We start from the raw sequence: 23,336 nt of genomic DNA on the forward strand, positions 1-23,336 counted from the left end.
TAGGTTAAATGATAATTTAATATCGATTTATTCAGAATTTAATATATATTTCGAGATACGAAGAAAGTGCAGTTTTTTATGAAAATGAAACATTATTGAGATCCTAAAATATAGAAAATCCCCGATTCATATCATTTATAAGCTAATTTTATAATATATTGGAAAAAAAATGCAAAATTACACGAAATATCCATAAAGAAAATATTAGAAATATTCAATTAGGTTTTTTTATGAATTAACGGTTTTTTTGTTCAAAAAAACTTGTTTTGGTTAGGTTAGGTTAGACTAGGTTAAGTTAGGTTAGGTTAGGTTAAGGTTAGGTTAGGTTAGGTTAGGTTAGGTTAGGTTAAGGTTAGGTTAGGTTAAATGATAATTTAATATCGATTTATTCAGAATTTAATTTATATTTCGAGATACGAAGAAAGTGCAGTTTTTTATGAAAATGAAACATTATTGAGATCCTAAAATATAGAAAATCCCCGATTAATTTCATTCATTAGCCAGTTTTATAATATATTAGAAAAAAAATGCAAAATTACACGAAATATCCATAAAGAAAATATTAGAAATATTCAATTAGGTTTTTTTATGAATTAACGGTTTTTTTGTTCAAAAAAACTTGTTTTGGTTAGGTTAGGTTAGACTAGGTTAAGTTAGGTTAGGTTAGGTTAAGGTTAGGTTAGGTTAGGTTAGGTTAGGTTAGGTTAAGGTTAGGTTAGGTTAAATGATAATTTAATATCGATTTATTCAGAATTTAATTTATATTTCGAGATACGAAGAAAGTGCAGTTTTTTATGAAAATGAAACATTATTGAGATCCTAAAATATAGAAAATCCCCGATTAATTTCATTCATTAGCCAGTTTTATAATATATTAGAAAAAAAATGCAAAATTACACGAAATATCCATAAAGAAAATATTAGAAATATTCAATTAGGTTTTTTTAAGAATTAACGGTTTTTTTGTTCAAAAAAACTTGTTTTGGTTAGGTTAGGTTAGACTAGGTTAAGTTAGGTTAGGTTAGGTTAAGGTTAGGTTAGGTTAAATGATAATTTAATAACGATTTATTCAGAATTTAATATATATTTCGAGATACGAAGAAAGTGCAGTTTTTTATGAAAATGAAACATTATTGAGATCCTAAAATATAGAAAATCCCCGATTCATATCATTTATAAGCTAATTTTATAATATATTGGAAAAAAAATGCAAAATTACACGAAATATCCATAAAGAAAATATTAGAAATATTCAATTAGGTTTTTTTATGAATTAACGGTTTTTTTGTTCAAAAAAACTTGTTTTGGTTAGGTTAGGTTAGACTAGGTTAAGTTAGGTTAGGTTAGGTTAAGGTTAGGTTAGGTTAGGTTAGGTTAGGTTAGGTTAAGGTTAGGTTAGGTTAAATGATAATTTAATATCGATTTATTCAGAATTTAATTTATATTTCGAGATACGAAGAAAGTGCAGTTTTTTATGAAAATGAAACATTATTGAGATCCTAAAATATAGAAAATCCCCGATTAATTTCATTCATTAGCCAGTTTTATAATATATTAGAAAAAAAATGCAAAATTACACGAAATATCCATAAAGAAAATATTAGAAATATTCAATTAGGTTTTTTTAAGAATTAACGGTTTTTTTGTTCAAAAAAACTTGTTTTGGTTAGGTTAGGTTAGACTAGGTTAAGTTAGGTTAGGTTAGGTTAAGGTTAGGTTAGGTTAAATGATAATTTAATAACCATTTATTCAGAATTTAATATATATTTCGAGATACGAAGAAAGTGCAGTTTTTTATGAAAATGAAACATTATTGAGATCCTAAAATATAGAAAATCCCCGATTAATTTCATTCATTAGCCAGTTTTATAATATATTAGAAAAAAAAATGCAAAATTACACGAAATATCCATAAAGAAAATATTAGAAATATTCAATTATGTTTTTTTAAGAATTAACGGTTTTTTTGTTCAAAAAAACTTGTTTTGGTTAGGTTAGGTTAGACTAGGTTAAGTTAGGTTAGGTTAGGTTAAGGTTAGGTTAGGTTAAATGATAATTTAATATCGATTTATTCAGAATTTAATTTATATTTCGAGATACGAAGAAAGTGCAGTTTTTTATGAAAATGAAACATTATTGAGATCCTAAAATATAGAAAATCCCCGATTCATTTCATTTATTAGCCAGTTTTATAATATATTAGAAAAAAAATGCAAAATTACACGAAATATCCATAAAGAAAATATTACAAATATTCAATTATGTTTTTTTAAGAATTAACGGTTTTTTTGTTCAAAAAAACTTGTTTTGGTTAGGTTAGGTTAGACTAGGTTAAGTTAGGTTAGGTTAGGTTAAGGTTAGGTTAGGTTAAATGATAATTTAATAACGATTTATTCAGAATTTAATATATATTTCGAGATACGAAGAAAGTGCAGTTTTTTATGAAAATGAAACATTATTGAGATCCTAAAATATAGAAAATCCCCGATTCATATCATTTATAAGCTAATTTTATAATATATTGGAAAAAAAATGCAAAATTACACGAAATATCCATAAAGAAAATATTAGAAATATTCAATTAGGTTTTTTTATGAATTAACGGTTTTTTTGTTCAAAAAAACTTGTTTTGGTTAGGTTAGGTTAGACTAGGTTAAGTTAGGTTAGGTTAGGTTAAGGTTAGGTTAGGTTAAATGATAATTTAATATCGATTTATTCAGAATTTAATTTATATTTCGAGATACGAAGAAAGTGCAGTTTTTTATGAAAATGAAACATTATTGAGATCCTAAAATATAGAAAATCCCCGATTAATTTCATTCATTAGCCAGTTTTATAATATATTAGAAAAAAAAAATGCAAAATTACACGAAATATCCATAAAGAAAATATTAGAAATATTCAATTAGGTTTTTTTATGAATTAACGGTTTTTTTGTTCAAAAAAACTTGTTTTGGTTAGGTTAGGTTAGACTAGGTTAAGTTAGGTTAGGTTAGGTTAGGTTAGGTTAGGTTAAATGATAATTTAATAACCATTTATTCAGAATTTAATATATATTTCGAGATACGAAGAAAGTGCAGTTTTTTATGAAAATGAAACATTATTGAGATCCTAAAATATAGAAAATCCCCGATTCATATCATTTATAAGCTAATTTTATAATATATTGGAAAAAAAATGCAAAATTACACGAAATATCCATAAAGAAAATATTACAAATATTCAATTAGGTTTTTTTATGAATTAACGGTTTTTTTGTTCAAAAAAACTTGTTTTGGTTAGGTTAGGTTAGACTAGGTTAAGTTAGGTTAGGTTAGGTTAAGGTTAGGTTAGGTTAGGTTAGGTTAGGTTAGGTTAAGGTTAGGTTAGGTTAAATGATAATTTAATATCGATTTATTCAGAATTTAATTTATATTTCGAGATACGAAGAAAGTGCAGTTTTTTATGAAAATGAAACATTATTGAGATCCTAAAATATAGAAAATCCCCGATTAATTTCATTCATTAGCCAGTTTTATAATATATTAGAAAAAAAATGCAAAATTACACGAAATATCCATAAAGAAAATATTAGAAATATTCAATTATGTTTTTTTAAGAATTAACGGTTTTTTTGTTCAAAAAAACTTGTTTTGGTTAGGTTAGGTTAGACAAGGTTAAGTTAGGTTAGGTTAGGTTAGGTTAGGTTAGGTTAAATGATAATTTAATAACGATTTATTCAGAATTTAATATATATTTCGAGATACGAAGAAAGTGCAGTTTTTTATGAAAATGAAACATTATTGAGATCCTAAAATATAGAAAATCCCCGATTCATTTCATTTATTAGCCAGTTTTATAATATATTAGAAAAAAAAATGCAAAATTACACGAAGTATCCATAAAGAAAATATTACAAATATTCAATTATGTTTTTTTAAGAATTAACGGTTTTTTTGTTCAAGTAAATTTGTTTTTGTTATTTTTCTGTCATATATATCTACAAAAAGATCTCTCGTTAATGTTCAATAATAATCGATAATCCTTTTTGTGCCCCATCGCCCTTGATAAATTTTTTCCATCTCTTGAATATGAAATATTTCATCTTGTTTCCATAATAAAGTGGTGATAAACGGTGAATAATAAATCAGAAAGAAAGGAGTGTATTTCAAAAGACACGAAAACTTCAATCTTCCATTTTTCGCGGGCATTTAAATCGTTAATTTTTGAAAAATAGTCCCGACTTTTCACCTTTCATCACTTTCCCTTGAAATTTTGACATTAAGTACTTGGATACCCTGTATATAAGACTATTTGTTAAAAACTGTGACGTCGTTAAATTTTTAAAAACGAAAATTATAATTGGCGCAGTCAATAGGATCGTAAAACGTCTCTATTTTAATCAACTTGCCCCTACTTCGTATTAAATTAGATAGACTGAATATTGTGAAATGAAAAATGCGTAGAATTTTTTGAAGAATTCAATTATCGTATACGAGGATGGTTCCAGAAGTATCTGGCCCAACAAATAAACCACAAAACTGTTTCCCAAGTTTGATACACTTTTTACAGAAAATAATCCGAGGGTGCTAAATCTGGTAAATAGTATGTATGAAACGACACTTTTTTCTTATACAAATGTGGCCGTTTTTGTTTGATTTCTTCGCTGAAACGTTGTAATAAGTCGATAGTTTTCCCTTTTTCAAGATAGTCATCTGTCGGTACTAAACCAAACTACTAAACAACGTGGCGTCTTCAATATTGAAACGCCAGGTACTTCTGGGTCGATCCCCGTATAAAATGCTTGTTAATTGTGTATAAATTTGAAAAAATTCAATTTTCATTTACACATTCCTATACGAAATTCGAGTAAATTCTGGTTGAAAATAAACAAAATCATTCAATTAGTGAAATTCCATTTGTCTAATTTTCTTTAGTATAGTTTCCACATTCCATTCCGTTGGCTTTATTTAGAGAAACGATATGTGGCAAAGGAAATAATGATCGTGAGAATGTAGCACAAATGAAGGGAAGCAGTTTTCCGGAACAAAAACGTCGTTTGCGAATGAAATATACGTCGGACCAACAGGTTTTCATAATATCCACCCCGAATTCAGCTCGGTTTGTCGTTTATTTACAAAACGTGCCGTACACGAAAAGAATTTTATTATTATACAGAATTTATTACTTACTGATTCATTTTTTGGGTATTTCGATACTTAATCATCATTATCAAATACAAAGGGAAACTAATAATGACAACAGAATGTTCCTTAACCTAACTTTTCATATATAAATGACAATTTGACAAACTGGAACCTCTTCTAAAAAAAATAACAATAAGACAAGTCCAGGTCGATTTAAATATTTTGGAAATCAGTGGAAATTAGCTGTAATAAGCCTGGTACTTCCAATATTGGCTAAACTGTTGGAAAAGTCGATTCCAAGTGGTGTTAAATCACTTAAAAATCATTCCCCGTGTCACCAATTACCTGAAGAAGCCATTAATACCATAATTAACAATGCAAAACCCATAACTCTTTATGTTCAATGGGAATTAGCTGAAATAATCCCATCCTAAACCTGGGAAACCCAACGAAGAAGTTACTTCCTATAGACCAATGAGTTTACTTCCAATATTGGCTAAACTGTTGGAAAAGTCGATTCCAAGTGGTGTTAAATCACTTAAAAATCAGTCCCCATGTCACCAATCACCTGAATAAGCCATTAATACCATAATTAATAATGCAAACCTCAGAACTCTTTATGTTCAATGAGAATTAGCTGAAATAATCCCAACCTAAACCTGGAAAGCCCAACGAAGAAGTTACTTCCTATAGACCAACAAGTTTACTTCCAATATTGGCTAAACTGTTGGAAAAGTCGATTCCAAGTGGTGTTAAATCACTTAAAAATCAGTCCCCATGTCACCAATCACCTGAATAAGCCGTTAATACCATAATTAATAATGCAAACCTCAGAACTCTTTATGTTCAATGAGAATTAGCTGAAATAATCCCAACCTAAACCTGGAAAACCCAACGAAGAAGTTACTTCCTATAGACCAATGAGTTTACTTCCAATATTGGCTAAACTGTTGGAAAAGTCGATTCCAAGTGGTGTTAAATCACTTAAAAATCAGTCCCCATGTCACCAATCACCTGAATAAGCCATTAGTACCATAATTAATAATGCAAACCTCAGAACTCTTTATGTTCAATGAGAATTAGCTGAAATAATCCCAACCTAAACCTGGAAAACCCAACGAAGAAGTTACTTCCTATAGACCAATGAGTTTACTTCCAATATTGGCTAAACTGTTGGAAAAGTCGATTCCAAGTGGTGTTAAATCACTTAAAAATCATTTCCCATGTCACCAATTACCTGAAGAAGCCATTAATACCATAATTAACAATGCAAAACCCATAACTCTTTATGTTCAATGGGAATTAGCTGAAATAATCCCAACCTAAACCTGGAAAACCTGACGAAGAAGTTACTTCCTATAGACCAATGAGTTTACTTCCAATATTGGCTAAACTGTTGGAAAAGTCGATTCCAAGTGGTGTTAAATCACTTAAAAATCAGTCCCCATGTCACCAATCACCTGAATAAGCCATTAGTACCATAATTAATAATGCAAACCTCAGAACTCTTTATGTTCAATGAGAATTAGCTGAAATAATCCCAACCTAAACCTGGAAAACCCAACGAAGAAGTTACTTCCTATAGACCAATGAGTTTACTTCCAATATTGGCTAAACTGTTGGAAAAGTCGATTCCAAGTGGTGTTAAATCACTTAAAAATCAGTCCCCAAGTCAACAATCACCTGAATAAGCCGTTGAACACATAGACCACCTCCAGATAGTCCGTCGTGCCTCACCAAAGTCCGATGTCGTTCAAGAAGCCGATCAGGCGTTTCGGCTTGAGCCCCCTGATGTCGTTTCGCGCCTATTTAGCTGCAGCAGTTGTTTTGGTAAGAGACGAACCGGGTCCCACTAAATGGGCCTTCGCTTATCTCCGTCTCAGGCGTCTCCATCCATTTCTGTCTTGGTTAAGTAATACTCAACGATACATCTAATCGACGCAGATGTTCCCCAAGGAAGCGTTTTGGGTACGGTTCTATATCTTCTATATCCACAACTTAATGTCAAATTTGACACTATGGAAAGCGATTTTGAGCCATCGACCTCAGGTCAATACAATCCACAAACTGAATGATTTAGTAATAGATTTGGAACTTGCAAAAGACCTTTTTGAATTACTGGGGTCTAGTCTGAATCCGAATCCTCGATCACAGTTTCTTCAACATGATTTTCCAAAACATCGCCGATAATTTCATTGAGATCCTAACTAGTTTCGAACAGTTTTTTTCATTCCTCAGCCTCACTGGCACTGGGACATTCGGTTGTACGCTTCTATAGGTCTTTCTAGTGATTTCTTCTTTGTCGTCGTCTTCTTCATCCGGCCACTTTCAGTCATAATTACAAGCCAAAGCTCACACCGACATTTTTGCTAATCAAAAGGTTCCAGCTCTTTCCATGAATCAGCAATTGTATAGTTGGCATCTTCATTTTCATTAAATTCATCAATAGATCACATTTAACCAGATCATCTTTCCAGATATGGTAGAGAAGATGAAGAAGTGATGGGTCTAAAATTTTGTAACGAAGCAATCATGTGTCTAGTTCAACTCTATCCCCCCAATCCATCGATGTCGGAGTCAATTACACCCCTCCAGGTAGGTCGAGCAACAAATGACGTATCACGAAGATTGAGTTGTAACCGTGTTTGTTTGTTTTATAGGAAGCCTTAATAAAAAGACTTGGCAACAACGCGTACCCTTTCAACTTAGAAATCACTCCGTTGGCTCCACCGAGCGTCCAATTGGTTCCGGCCAAAGAATACCATGGAGCGCCAATCGGTACAAGCTACGATATCCGAGCTTATGTCGGTAAGAATGTATCCTATTAATGATGTTGTATACTGATGACGTTTAACGGGACTCAAACTGGTCTAAAGTTTACGCAAATACGTTTCTAAGGAAAAGAACCGAGAAATATAAATCAATTTAAACAAACTAAATGTACAAAATCAGTTTTTCCGAAACATCTCACATAATTACCAAGAAAGAAATGTAAATTTACCTCAGAAGATAGTTTAAGGTTAGGAATTCTCTGTAGTGAGTAGTAAAAACATAATTAGAATGTAAAATCACCCGAAACAACGTCATTAATTAATTTCTATCACACAACTAGACCATTAATAACAAATCTATAATAGAGTGAGTTAAATTAAGTAAACGAATGACGTCACTGATGCTTGAGCGCAATGGGTTACTGCGCATCAACTGTCTAGACAGACGCAGCGTTCGAATTAGCATCTCTACGCCTAAATCAAATACAGTTTTGACATATGACAAGACATGGCTAAGTTTACAATGTAAATATGAAAATCATTTTCGTTGTTTGTCTAAACTGTTGGCAAATTCGTATCCGATGTGAATATTGTTATAATAAATTCTATTTGTTACCAGAGAAAATACTGAATAATATAATTATGGTAATTTTCCCCATGAATTTACAACGTTTGTTTGGATAGCCGATCGCGCGAGGTGATTTTCGAATTTTATCGGGAATGAAAATTCTTATACGAGGTTTGCTATTTTTATATTTCAGATACTAAAAAATCTCTTTATTTCCTCGATGATTTTCGGTAAAAAAAATGTTTACGTACCTCCCAGAATCGATTAATTTACATTGTTCTGAAGCCGCGATTCAACCTAGTCCTCGCGTCGGTTCAATTTGGTTCATATTGATAACCTAATTTCCAAATTTGTCTTAACCGATGGTATCTTTTGGAAAAATCTTCTTCCAAATACAAAAAACGAAACAATACGTGATGAAACAAAACTAAAACTAACCAATTTTCCATCTGCATCGACTACCAAGAGTCTACGGGACGCTCGACGGTGGTTTACGTGGAATGAGTGTCCACAATTATTTGGAAAATTTGAGTTGTCGAAACGTGCATGTTTATCAGAATTTTAGTTACTTTTTGACTCAGTTTTTTGGAAAACCTGATCAATTTTAAAGCAGAGCCTCAATCTGATAAAAACAGAGTGTAATTTCAACTTTTTTTGGTGAATTCAGGTTCGTAAATGAAAATATTGATCGGCACAAATTTTCGTGGTCGTTCCAAGCAGAATGCCTTGAAGAAGATGTCCAGATGCACGTTCAACATTCTATTGCTCCGTATGATGATTTTGGAATCAGATATTCTGTCGATCATAAATCAATTTGGTGATATTCAAAAGAGGGTATCGAAAATTTTAGTTGCACATTTAAATACCCAAAAATTATGTGCAAAAGCTTCCGGGGAAGGAAGGAAGGACTTAACTGGAAACCGGCTAAATAGGAGGCAAATTATAGCACCGAATGGGGTAAAAATGTGATTATTAAACACGCTTTACCATAAATTTACATTGTACAATCCTGCGACATGCTAAAAAATCCAATAAATATCGATGTTATTATTTTTTGAAACAGAAAATTGTCCGGCAGCATTACGTAACGTCTGAAAGTTTTTGTTCGACATTATAGTAATTATATCGAAGATAAAAGGAGACATTTAAAGGACAAAAACCGTACAAATTACTTTATATATCACAATAAGGGCCTTGCGTTTCGAAATTCTGTTGTATTAGATCCACATCAACGTCTAATTCGGCTTCTATTTAGTGAAATTTTTAATATACGTTTATTATTCAACCTCCGACGAATAAAAAACACACAAAAAGGTTTGGTTACACTTCAAAGAAAGTTACCGCCAATGTAGCCTAACCCTTCGGTATCAATAGAGTACGAAACAGACCTTGAAACTCCTGGACACCATCACTCTTGTAGATTTCCCCATACACACGTTTCCGATGGATTTCTACGCCCCCATTCGCAATTTTAATTTGGGCCGGAGCGTCAATAATACCGGACGTGTTTACGCGGCTTTAGCACGACGCCGACTGACGCCTGAATGTCGACAATGGCGTAGTGTTAGCATGGAGCGAACGGGGGTTGAAAAAACAAACGTTAACAGATTTGTACAGACCTTGAAACTCCTGGAAATTCCGTAGACAAAACAGTAATGGCGAATCTGCGGTTTTCTTCAACCATTTTGTCAATTCGTTGAACCGGGTCATCAGAAACGACAGATTTACGTCCCTTGGCCCACTTCACTCTTGTAGATTTCCCCATACACACGTTTCCGATGGATTTCTACGCCCCCATTCGCAATTTTAATTTGGGCCGGAGCGTCAATAATACCGGATGTGTTTACGCGGCTTTAGCACGACGCCGACTGACGCCTGAATGTCGACAATGGCGTAGTGTTAGCACGGAGCGATCGGAGGTTGAAAAAACAAACGTTAACAGATTTGTACAGACCTTGAAACTCCTGGAAATTGCGTAGACAAAACAGTAATGGCGAATCTGCGGTTTTCTTCAACCATTTTGTCAATTCGTTGAACCGGGTCATCAGAAACGACAGATTTACGTCCCTTGGCCTTCTTCACTCTTGTAGTTTGGACCGGAGCGTCAACAATTCCGGACGTGTTTACGCGGCTGTAGCACAACGCCGACTGACGCCTGAATGTCAATCAGAACAGATTTGTCTGAAATCCGTTGTTTTCGTTTCAGATCGAGTAGACGAAAAATTGCACAGACGTTCGACTATTCGGATGGGGATCCGCGTGGTTCAAAGAGCGTACCCACCCCCGTCGCCTCACATGTACGTACCCGGCGGAGGCGGTAGAACTTGCAAAGAACGAGCCAGACAACATCGAAGAGCTTTGCTATTCAGTTACAAAAACACTTGGTTGGATACAACCACCTGCGCGAAAAGTGAGAAAGGTAATAAATTGAAATTTCAGTCGATGATATCGATACCGATGCGAAATGTTGCAGTTTTCAATACAGAGATCCATTTTTTTTGCGTTTAGGTAGCAGCAAGAAACAAGAAACTTCCAAATTACATGAGGTAGTGAGGAATCTTGATTATCGTCTTAAAGTAGCTCCCAACGGAGCAAAGGGGGGCTCCAGTAGGACGAAGTCGCTTTTATTTTGTGTCTTCTTGTGATTTTCGTCCAATTTTGTTGACGAGGTCTCTCTATATCTTTCCCTAACAAACCAAACAGCATTAGCGACCGAATCCTGACTTATTGCCTTTTCTATTTCGATCTACTGGGATAATAGCCTTCGTACTGTATCCTGCCGGTGCAATTTTCATGAAAAGTCAAACGCTTTTTCGAAATCATCAACATTTAACCAGATATCTTCATTTCGTAGTTCTGTTCGCTTCGGTATTAATCTCGATACACAATTTGGTTAACGCACTTCTGAATCCAGCTTGGTCCAGTCCAATCGGTACTTTGGAGGCAGGTGTGATGATCAAGGTGCAAAAAAGATCGGCATAGAAGGAATGAGACAAGTACAATAGGAAAGAAGAATGGAGGAATTCCTGGGAAGAGTATCAAAGAAGAATGTGGACGAAGCGCGCAGCCTTGCATGGAAAGGTACTGTGGTGAAGATGGATCTTACCTCACACAGTTTCTATCCGGATATTTTGAAAAGTGGATCTGGACCAGCGATTTAAGCGAAAGGAAGGGAAGAACGAGCCCTAACCTCAAAAAATTTGTATGGGAAGCGATGAACTGTCCCACAGTCACTTTTGCGGTCAAATTTTGTTCGGTTTTGTTCCTATAAAACGGACATTATTTTCCAACATCGTCTTCCCCATTTTTTCTGTAAAAGAACTACAAATATCGACGCAGAAAAAAGGAAAAGTTGTCGAATCCCTTTGAAAAATACGAGAAACTGAAAATCGGGTCAAGGGAAACTCCGAGTGCCTATAGAAACTTTTTTAATACTCCAATTTATATATGTTGGAGAAGTAGTTTCCGACCAAACGAATAAAATATTTCAAGCAATAGCCCGGAAAAGAAATTTTATCGAAAAGAACAATGTTTAGAAAGTAATAAGATCCCGTACGAAATATTTTTCGAATAGGCCGTTTCGTATTCGTTATTTCTATTTCTATTTTTTTTTTTTTTTTTTTGATAATTGGAATATTGTACGAAATACCTCCGGTGCGCTGACAAAGGGCTTTGAAACGTTTTAGTGGCAATTTTGCAGTTTTTTTAAGAGCTTTAATAACCCGGGGTCTTTCGCGGGTTTGGAAAATAAGCGGATCAGGTAACTTCCCCGTTTCTAAAAGGAATTAGGGCTCTAAGAAAATTGCCACTCTATTTTGTGAAAGAATCCGTATTCCGGAAAGGATTTTGACGTACTTTGTGAACGCATTAAGAGATTATAACGAATATTTTGAAAGATTAATAAACTCGAATGGATAAACTTGTATTTAACATACGAGGATCGTACCAGAAGTACCCGGCGTGTCCTAGAGGTGGCGGTAGTTGTATTAGAAAGTACCTACACTATCTAAACATCACGTGTTTCAAGTTTGAACACTCCACGTTGTTTAGTATTCGTTTGGTAGCCATCAACGTTTTTTGGGTCAATCAAATGAAGTAACCACTTCCAGAAATCTTGAAGAAAATCCAAAAAGTGGTACTGGATGGTCGTCGACTGAAAGTGCGCGATCTAGCGGACGTAGTAGACATTTCGAAAAGTGTATATTAACCGAAAATTTGGACCCGACCGAGCTGTGTGTAAGATAAGAACGAAAACAACGTTTCGAAGATGTTTCCATCAAGTTTTCGATAATTCCGGATTTTTGTACCATATCATTATCTTGGAAAAGAAAAAATCAGCAACGGCGAGTAATATACGAACTTATGGCAACGTTGTAGCGAAGAAATCAAGCAAAAACCGGCCGTATTGGGCTAAGAAGAAAACGTTTCATCCCTAAAATGCGCCAGCTCACAAATCCGTTATTGCAATGAACGAAATTAACGAAATTAAACTTTGAATTGCCACTTCGTACACCCAATTCGCCAGATTTATCCCCTTCGGATTATTTTCTGTCTCCAGATTTAAAAAAATGGCATGGGGGTCGAAGATTGGAAGCGTTCGGAACTAAAAGGAGATTACGTTGAAGAATTAATTCATTTTTTCCGAGATTTGTGTGTTTGTGATCAAATTTGACACGAAAATAGGAAAACTCGAACCAAATCTGGCAGTTACGGTGGCAGTTTTTCGTAAATAGATCCGAATTGCTTCACGAAACCAGCCGAATAAGCGTCATCTTGATTTTGACGTGGTTTTTCGGGTCATTTGTGGAAAGCCGTTCGCTAAATTTTTGTTAAGCATTTCTTGGCTAAGAAGAAAACGTTTCATCCCTAAAATGCGCCAGCTCACAAATCCGTTATTGCAATGAACGAAATTAACGAAATTAAACTTTGAATTGCCACTTCGTACACCCAATTCGCCAGATTTATCCCCTTCGGATTATTTTCTGTCTCCAGATTTAAAAAAATGGGATCGGGGTCGAAGATTGGAAGCGTTCGGAACTAAAAGGAGATTACGTTGAAGAATTAATTCATTTTTTCCGAGATTTGTGTGTTTGTGATCAAATTTGACACGAAAATAGGAAAACTCGAACCAAATCTGGCAGTTACGGTGGCAGTTTTTCGTAAATAGATCCGAATTGCTTCACGAAACCAGCCGAATAAGCGTCATCTTGATTTTGACGTGGTTTTTCGGGTCATTTGTGGAAAGCCGTTCGCTAAATTTTTGTTAAGCATTTCTTGGCTAAGAAGAAAACGTTTCATCCCTAAAATGCGCCAGCTCACAAATCCGTTATTGCAATGAACGAAATTAACGAAATTAAACTTTGAATTGCCACTTCGTACACCCAATTCGCCAGATTTATCCCCTTCGGATTATTTTCTGTCTCCAGATTTAAAAAAATGGCATGGGGGTCGAAGATTGGAAGCGTTCGGAACTAAAAGGAGATTACGTTGAAGAATTAATTCATTTTTTCCGAGATTTGTGTGTTTGTGATCAAATTTGACACGAAAATAGGAAAACTCGAACCAAATCTGGCAGTTACGGTGGCAGTTTTTCGCAAATAGATCCGAATTGCTTCACGAAACCAGCCGAATAAGCGTCATCTTGATTTTGACGTGGTTTTTCGGGTCATTTGTGGAAAGCCGTCCGCTAAATCAATTTTCAATTTATCGGCAACAATTCTAAAGCCGGTACTGCACGATACGTTCAACGTTTTCGGTAACATTCACCTTGCAACGTCGCCTGAACGTTGGACGTATAAAATAGGCTTGTTTCCACTAGGAACAAATCGGATGGCCGTGGATTTATGATGATTAACCATGATAATTAGTAAATGGAAAAAAAAAACACCAATCAGAAAACGTCACGGTGACGTCACACCTCGCGAAACACTGTGTTGTAGCTGTCATTTTCGTATAGGTTATTTTCAACAATTATTGTTAAATTATTAAAGTTTAATCTTGAAAAACAGAGCAAACTGCAGTAATTTGCCCGAAAATTGAAGCAGCACTTTTGTTCGCCGAAAGTCCGCGGTGTTATTATGTGAAAAACAAACAAAGTCTTATTTAATTAGCAGTTACCAGTCAGAGAATCGCGTTCACCCACTGTGGAATGGAAATTCTTAACTAATTTTGAGGTTAGAGTAAACAAAGTTTAAATAACTTCAACTTAATTAAGTCGTAACATTTTATATGTTATTTGTAGTATATTATGGTAGATTTTGTACATTTATAAATGGATACATCAAGTTTTTGTTTGATATTTACGTGAAAAAATGATGTTAACAGAAATAATTTGTAGAATTAGTTTATAAAGTAAAAGCATCCATTTTGAACCATCTGTCGTAAACAAACACAGCTGATACGCGAGGTGTGACGTCATTCGGGCTTTTTCGCGATCAATTTCAAGTTCATTTCTAAAAACTCGAAATACTAAAGTAAAAAAACCGATTTTTCTTGAAACAATATATTTTTTGAATACAACAGGTATAAATTGTTTTAAAATAAAGAAGATAATAGTCACAATTTTGTTTGAAAAAACTTTCCACGGCCAATGACGACGTCGGAAGCAAAACATTCGTCGAATGACATGCGCACTACGTCCACGCACGTATCGTGTGGTACCGGCTGATTTCGTAAGCCACGTTGCCATATTTACGGACGACGCGATCGTGTATTTTGAGTGAATTGAAAATATTGAAATTACAGATTCTCAAAATCTTCACATTCTCGGCAATTTCGAAAATCAAGAGAACGGTTCCCGTTTGGATAATTTGACGAGAAACGATACATATAAAGAGAAAGTGACGTTAAGCGGGTCGAATAACATGGACGTAGATAAACATCGTGATGTCGGACAGGGAAAAGAAGAAGAAAGTGCCAAAATCGTAGGAAAAAAAGAAGATGATAAAGCGGAAGATTTAGAAATCGAAGAAGTAAGTTTTTGAAACTTATTGTTCGGGCTTATCAACATATTTCGTAGTAAATGGCAACAGGGCGTGTCTAACTAGAAAAACCGTAAATCTAATAGATGGTATTTTTGATATTTGCTATTGGCGACACCGTAGATAAGTTAGAGCTGTTTCTTTTTCATAATTTCTTCGGTTTTTTTTGTTAAAATTAATTTGTTGTTGTAGCGGAAACTATCGGAAGTATTTTACAACTACTGCGGCGGTAAACGACCGAGTTTGGCGGCCTATTTAGCTAGCATACCACCGCCGAAGGCTTGCGTCGAAAAAATCTATCTACTCAGCGAAGGCAAGATATGTTTGACGGCTACGTTAGATAAAGCTGTATATTCGCACGGGGAGCACGTCAAAGTGACAATTCACATAAATAACAACAGCAATAAATCCGTTAAAAGATTAAAGGTAAGTTCCAAAGTAAATAATTTAGTGTAAGTGTAAGTGTATAGTTAAGTGTAGTCGTTGTTTTATATCGTTTATTACGCACTTAATATCTTGTAATCTCGGAAATACCCAAACCGACAACGCCGCGTTACGACAGGTGAAATGGAACGATGAATTTGCATCGAGACCAAAATCAGATCGGTTAACGTGAAGTTGTAGAAACACTTAACGCATCAAAGCACGGATACGGCAGTATATTCATCCAAATGTTGATTTCCTGTTTGTAGTGATTGGATTATCCCCCTTTGCGTATATTATAAACGACTTGACGGTAATTCGTTAACCGTACAACGCAAACAACTCGAAATAATTCGATTTGAAGCGGACTTTGATTAGTTTTTGGAGGTTAGAATGTTCGAAAATACTGTACAGTCAACTTATCCACAAACGCCTTAATTTTTGAGCCGCCCTCGTATAACTATCTCAAAAGTAAACTTTATATAGCAAACAAAATGAAATTTAAGACGAAAAACGATATTGATTTGGGGAAAATAAATACCGTATTACTTTTATACGGACTCAATACCCTCAAGAATACCGTTTGAACAGAAATTTTCGTTTTTTTTTTATGTAATTAATTTCCAGCGCGAAGGTGAAAGCTGATTTGAGTGATTGTGAGTTGAAAGGAAAATTATTCTATGTTGACGTTTCATAAAGGAATATATTTTAATAAAATTTTTCAAAGATAAAAGTTCGAAAGAAATTAATTTACCAACGGCATTAATAAATACCTAATGAGAGGCCTTAAAATACTCACAGGGTATAAAAATATTTAGGTCATACCTTAAAATATTATTTAGAACTATTATTATACTACCTAACCTAACCTAGAGATGGCGGTAGTAGTAGAAAAATACCATTGAATTACAAAGTACACAATCTATACATCATATCATGATGTAGAGACTACAAGGTATGGAGGGTAGAGGTAAGGAGGACCATCTCATATGGGGGCTTAGCTTAAAAACTGTCCGTTTGTAGACGGTAAATTATAATTCAAAATTTGACCAAAATGACGCTCCTGTCGGACGAGATATCATATGATCGTTCAGTTCAGTCTTCCGTCCGTCGTATTTGAATGACCTCTCTCAAATAGAGTGAAGTATACAGTGTCAAAAATTTTTAAATGACTACAGTCGTTAATTAAATATTGGTATACAAAATCTAAAGTATTCACGTAGCCCAAAATAATTTTGTAAACTTAACCTAGAAAAGTTAGTGTGAGATAACGCTGAATGTTAATTGATTATTGTGAATTTGTAAGAATTTTTGCAAGTAATTATGAAGTGGCATTTATCGATTTACACTAATGCTATAGTAGCGTCTCCCTAAGGATTTGACGGACACTTTCTGTAGCACAGAGATGGTTCTCCTTACCTCTACCCTTCATATTACAAGATATGCTCTTACGTAGCCGGATAGCCACAGCCAATGAGAGGCCTTTCCCACTATCGGTCATATTGTTCTTCTGGCCAATCAATTAAATGCGGGAAATTGAAACTTTTCGTTTTAAGATTGATATGAACGAAACCATATGGTAAATTGGACTCGGTCGAAAGTTATTACAATAAAAACAATTCTCATATTAATGTTAATTAAATATTTTTAAATAGATTGCAAAACTTTTCGTCATGTAAACAATGTATATTATAAATTTTTTCGTTTCGTATACTCTCTCTCTACTCTCTATAAGTATCTACAAAACAAACAAAAACTTCCTCTCTCTTCCTATTTTTAACTATACAACTTCATGGGGAACAATAAGGACGCCGTAGTGTTTTATTTCGTTTTTCCGAGAAAATGACTCGAATATTAAACAGACTATTTTCTCTCTGGACGTGACAAAAATCGAAAGTACCGGTTCAATAATATCGTATCAAAAACTTACGTTTTTATTTAACTAAATATAAAACAATTCTACGTTGAATCTAGACTACACTATGAAAAAGAAGAGTATTAGAGGGTAGACATTTCAGCAAATAACAGTTACAAAATAACTGATATACTTTTATAAAATAACCTCTAATCGTCTACAACTCCTCAGATGTTCACCAACAAATTAATTCTCTATAGTTAGAGGGTTGAACGGGTGAAATGTAACGAATATTACGAAATCTCGAGATCGATTGTTTTCCTTGGCCCACTCTGTATAATCGACAGTAAGTTATAATCCCACTTTTTTATCAAAAGTCTTATTTTTATTGCAGATTTTCATTGTTCAACATGTCGACGTATGTATGTTTTCCAATGGAAAATTCAAGAACGTAGTTGCTTCCTTGAATTCCAAAGAAGATTGTCCTATTCATCATGGTAATACTTTCGAAAAAACCTTTTCCTTGGTACCTGTTAAAAGTACGACAAAGAACTGGATTGCACTGGAGGAATCATATAACAAATGCGGAACTAGTCTTGCCTCTACAGTTACTTCAACAGTAAGTACCGAATAAGCACTAAAAATTCTCCTAATTTTCCCTAAATCAGTTTTTAAAACCAACAGTTATTTTCTATCGTATGAATGAATTCCCATCTCTATACATTTACGTTCACCACCAACAGTAATTGTGGTGTGGTTTTAAAAAAAGAGATGGCGTGATGTATATATTACAATCTGAACGAGGAAAACGTAAATATAGATTTAAAAAATCCCTAGGTACACACCTCCTATGTATTTTTATGGAACCTCTAATTTTCCCCATTTGCCGCTGATGTTGTGAGCATCTTCTATCCGCAAATTCAATTCTACGGAACTGATATTCGACGTATAGGAGCAACGCTGCCAAGTGTAATTTATAACTGAGCTTTTATTGTATTGTAAAAAATCGATGTAAACATACTGTGGTATAACTATAACAAGTTTTTAAAAGATTTCATTATTGTTAAGCTCAAATATAAAAACAATATCGCGTCATTTTGCTTGTTATTATTTTCTTAGATTATTATTCCTTCATAATTTGAATAAAAGATGCACAAGATAGTTTATCTACATAGATTGGCAACGCTGTAAATTGAAACCGAACGCGAGACCACAAAACACCACGAACCGTCAACAAATTGATTCGACAATCGAATCACGTGTGCCATAGACATCTGTTGAGTACTACGTTTACTAAATAAAGTGCTTAATCTCATTAACGTACGTGTAATTAAAAATACATGATAATAGTTTACACCGTAATTGGAGGGGGTTTATTAAACTTGAATTCACTTATAAAAATTATTGACACTTTGGTATTAATATTTTAAAGTAGACTCTTTCTCAAATTGAAGAGACGTATAAAACGATTCTTGGTGGAATTTTTTTTTATATTTATCGACATTGATCTCAAAAGCTTTGAAAGTTTCAATAAATTTATTAGAGCACGTACCCTTGTTTGGTTAACACAAACACGAAGAAAGGGAAAAAAAGAAAATAGGAGAATTGAACGTACATTTATTTCACTTTTGTTTACGAACAGTTCGTTTGCTTAGTGTCATTGTAAATCTACGATTCGAATCGAATTGCCATTACTCCTTATCCTAAATAAACCATTTTTACGTTGGGAAGACGATGACGAAATTTTTAGTGATTTTTATAGTCAACAAAATAACAAATAATAAACTAGATGTAAATACGAATAATACTTAATAAACAAAGAAATCAAGTCTAGAAAGTTGGTAACACTTCACAATGTTATACTATTACGGTGAAATAAGGAACTAAACGTAAATACGATTATAACTTAATAGATAGGTAAAGTGAGTCTAGACAGTTGGTAACACTTCACGGTGTTGTCAAATCAACATTATGAAAATATTTGGTAGTTTTGTGTTATTTTTTTAATTTTTATCACTTTTTGCCTTGTCTATTCAATCTTATTGGATCTATTTGGAACATTACTAAAAATTATCATAGAGATTATGTAGGAACTGATGGAATTTTGGCCGAAAAAGCACTAGGGTATACGTTAATATTCTAAGTTTATTTCTATTTTATTCCATCAAGTAGAAAAATCTCTTGTGGTTGTAATTTCAGTTTGGATATTTGTAATTTAATATTCTACTTTCACCTACCTAATAGTTCAAGTGAAAAATAAATCAAAAGTTAGGTTAAGTAATGAAAACAACAGCTGTCTTGCTTTTTACGTTAAAGTCGAGGAAAAAAATACAGCATGACAACGCTGCAATCTTGTTATGTCATCGTCATATTAATTAAAAAAAGGTTAAAAAATTCTTATTTTTTATGTTTAGATTTTATTTTTTTTTAATTATGATTCTATCAGTTGAATCATTGATTAATTCCAGAATAACCCAGACGATCGGAACGTATTCGCAATCTACGTTTCCTACTACGTTAAAGTGAAACTTCTGGTTAATAGAATGGGAGGAGATCTCAGTTTAAAATTACCTTTCACTCTGATGCATACTTGCTGCGATATCGATCAGAATCAAACCGAGACCTTGTTGGGAGTCAGACCAGAAATTCCGACGGATTTATCTCGGCCTGATGAACAGACAAACAAATCGCAAGAAATACGCGACGAAGCCGGTGTTAGTACGTCGATGACGTGTTGTCAGGACGATGTCAAACAGGAGAAGGATGGTACGTGAGATAAGGAGAAACAGGTGAGATATTTATCGCGTTTAATTCGAATTCCATAATAGTTTAGTCGACAAGTTTTTTTTTGGATATTTTAAAATGATAATATTGTTTGATATACTATTACAGATTGTTATAAATTAAAAATTCCACTTCGTAAACTATCTACTTTAAATTAATAATCAAATAATTTTTTAGTAGAAAAAATATTTATAGAATGCATTAAAAACTTATTATATTTGACGTATTTTGAATATACAAAAAATGTTAACAACTGCAGGTGTTGATCACACATCGAGAGCGTGATATTATTTCAATATAGACAGGGCCGCATTCAGGATAAAAATGTTTCTTATGAGACTTGAATATTAATTTTTTCCTAATACTCGATTTTATGTTTTAATGAAGTACCAAATAATTGTTAGCTACGCTAAATTGGTACTTTCAATTCAATAACAGTGTCGGTACTTTTTTTTGTAATAAAAAATATTTTTCGATATTTTTAACTTAACCATTTGAAAGCATATATATAAAGGCCAATAAAACCCTTCAAAACTACCTCTAAAGGGTCCGAGGGTACTCCGGAAGGAGCGGAATTGGAGGGGGGGGGGGGTACAGAAAAAGTGCCAAAACTCTTCCTCTTGGACTCTTCAGAGGTTTTGGCGTTCGATGTCGTTTGTAACAGTATTTATATATCAATTTTTTCCCAAAATCATATCGATCTGTAACTCGAATGTAATAATTTACTTTGTCGTCTGTCCGTCCGTATTCTGGCCATTTTAGCCTCGGTTTCTTTTTATTCTCATATTATAGATGAATTATTTATTAGATAATTCCTTGATGGAAAGTTTTATCTCCCCACAAGGACACGCGGAGGTTAAAATATAATTTGTAAGGTGAATTATTGAAAAAATAATTTTTCCTAAAATGACGAATATACGAGGTCTAATCTAGTAAATTTTATGAAGTAAAACGTAAGTTCTTCATACGAAAAAAACGGTTCAGATAGATAGGGAGCGATAAATTTACTATTTTTCCAGGTTGTAGTAGAAATCAACAAATTATCTCCTGTCGGAACGTTATCGAACCAAAACCCCCGGCGAGAAATCAAAAAAGTACCAGAACAAACAAAAAAAAACACGAATTTGCAGGACGACAATTTCGATGAGATAACGACAGTAAAAAGGAGCGAAGAATTAGATGAAGAAACTGGAATTTTTGTAAACACCGAAAATAAACAATGCGAAAATCACAAAGGTTTCAGTTTTCAACGAGCGTGGTGTTGTTTAAATAGACGTACTTCATAACGATTAGTAGATATTTTTGTGTATATAAATTTTAGATATATAAGAATTGTATAAATAAAATTGATTGAACCAAAGACGGTCCTGGCACTTTTTTGATATAAATTCATAGTACTTTTGAACAAACACGTTTTATGCTTTCGTTTACTCGCTTTCTATCAATACTTATCTAATGTTTTGTCTCTCTTTGAAATGGCTTCGTCTCAAACATCCACTACTAATTTCGTCTTAATATTATTGTTGCATTAGGATCAAAATGGCAACAACACCTTCGGCTTAAACATTCTAAACTTTTTTGTTCACTATTAGAATCGATGCTATACCAGTGCTGTACACATCTATTCAGTATTTTTTCTAACCTATTAACACAAAAAAATATACATATCGTCCGTGTCTTAATATAAAATATATTTGTCATATGTGTGTTAAATCAAATATTCTACGAAAAAACAGCTGATTCCAGTTCACCATTTTGGCGTCATTTCTATGATATTTCGAAATAACCATTGAGTTAATATTAAAGATAGAGATAAAGATGTTCTTTTTCTTTCTTTTAGCAGTTTGGAGCCACTTGAGCAAGCTTCCATATCTATGTATCTAATATGAACTCAATGACTTTAACCGAATTTTTAGTTCTAACAAAAATCGATAAAATCGATTCGAGTCTCGAATACGGAACTAAAAATTCTGATGCACTACACGCGATTAGTATCTGAACTGATTCAGAATAAAATCGTTATATTTTTGAAATAAGACAAATATCGTGAAACATTAGACAGATCAAGATAAAAGCAATAAATGCGGATTATTACATTGATAATACTTTTAAGAATAGAAATGACCTGTTTAATATCCCAAAGCAGATGAGGCCGCTTTAAGTAATAATAAGAAGAATTAGTTACGACAGATGGTTATTTTATAACCTATTAATTTTGTTGCAGTAAATTAATGTTTGTTCAAGAATACGTTTTAGTTTACAGAAACTATATTTAAAGACTGTTACTCTATTTGTGTTGTAAATATTTCAAGTTTGTAATTATTTTTTCAAATAAATTTATGTTTGATTGAAAATATGAAAAGTGCAAAGAACATCCAATATTAAAAATAGTTAAACTGATACCCGTCACCGTAATTTGTATTAGATCCCAGCACTAAAAGGTAATAATATCATTTTTTTAATAAAAAATATTTAAAACAATGTGTAATTTTTGTTTCCTTGTGTCTATTATATATCAGTAGTTTGGTACAGTTCATAAAAAAGTTGTAACTTATTTTTTAGTCTTATTTGGAGTTTTTTTTTTGGTTGCTATGTGATGATAATTAGTAATGTCAACATGGTTTTGTGTTTGTAAAGTGGAGGATTAATTACAGAATGAAATTGTCACGTTATTTTGATATAGTACTAGTCAATATTGAAATAAGTAATTATTCACTACACATACAAAAATTTTGATACTTTTTCTGTTATTCAATCTATAGTTTCTTTAATTTTTTACTGCCCATACATTTTTATATGTTTTTGTTGATAATTAGTTTTGATTGAAGG

At 33.3% G+C, this 23,336-nt stretch overlaps 1 protein-coding gene across 2 annotated transcripts in view; it reads left to right on the top strand.

The window, feature by feature from the left end:
* Nucleotides 1-22,988, top strand: part of LOC130447380 (arrestin homolog) — a 58,378-nt gene extending 35,390 nt beyond the window's left edge. For both annotated transcript variants that reach the window (XM_056784175.1, XM_056784176.1), the window contains 8 exons: nucleotides 7,604-7,721; nucleotides 7,787-7,934; nucleotides 10,672-10,884; nucleotides 15,210-15,436; nucleotides 15,638-15,871; nucleotides 18,118-18,342; nucleotides 20,192-20,512; nucleotides 21,527-22,988. In XM_056784175.1, the coding sequence (XP_056640153.1) occupies nucleotides 7,604-7,721; nucleotides 7,787-7,934; nucleotides 10,672-10,884; nucleotides 15,210-15,436; nucleotides 15,638-15,871; nucleotides 18,118-18,342; nucleotides 20,192-20,497 (1,471 nt within the window). In that variant the 3' untranslated portion in view covers nucleotides 20,498-20,512; nucleotides 21,527-22,988. The remainder of the gene's footprint in view (nucleotides 1-7,603; nucleotides 7,722-7,786; nucleotides 7,935-10,671; nucleotides 10,885-15,209; nucleotides 15,437-15,637; nucleotides 15,872-18,117; nucleotides 18,343-20,191; nucleotides 20,513-21,526) is intronic.
* Nucleotides 22,989-23,336: the final 348 nt, after the last annotated feature.

The sequence above is a fragment of the Diorhabda sublineata genome, chromosome 8 (genome assembly GCF_026230105.1).
Source record: "Diorhabda sublineata isolate icDioSubl1.1 chromosome 8, icDioSubl1.1, whole genome shotgun sequence".
In the NCBI taxonomy this organism is placed as follows: Eukaryota; Metazoa; Arthropoda; class Insecta; order Coleoptera; family Chrysomelidae; genus Diorhabda; species Diorhabda sublineata.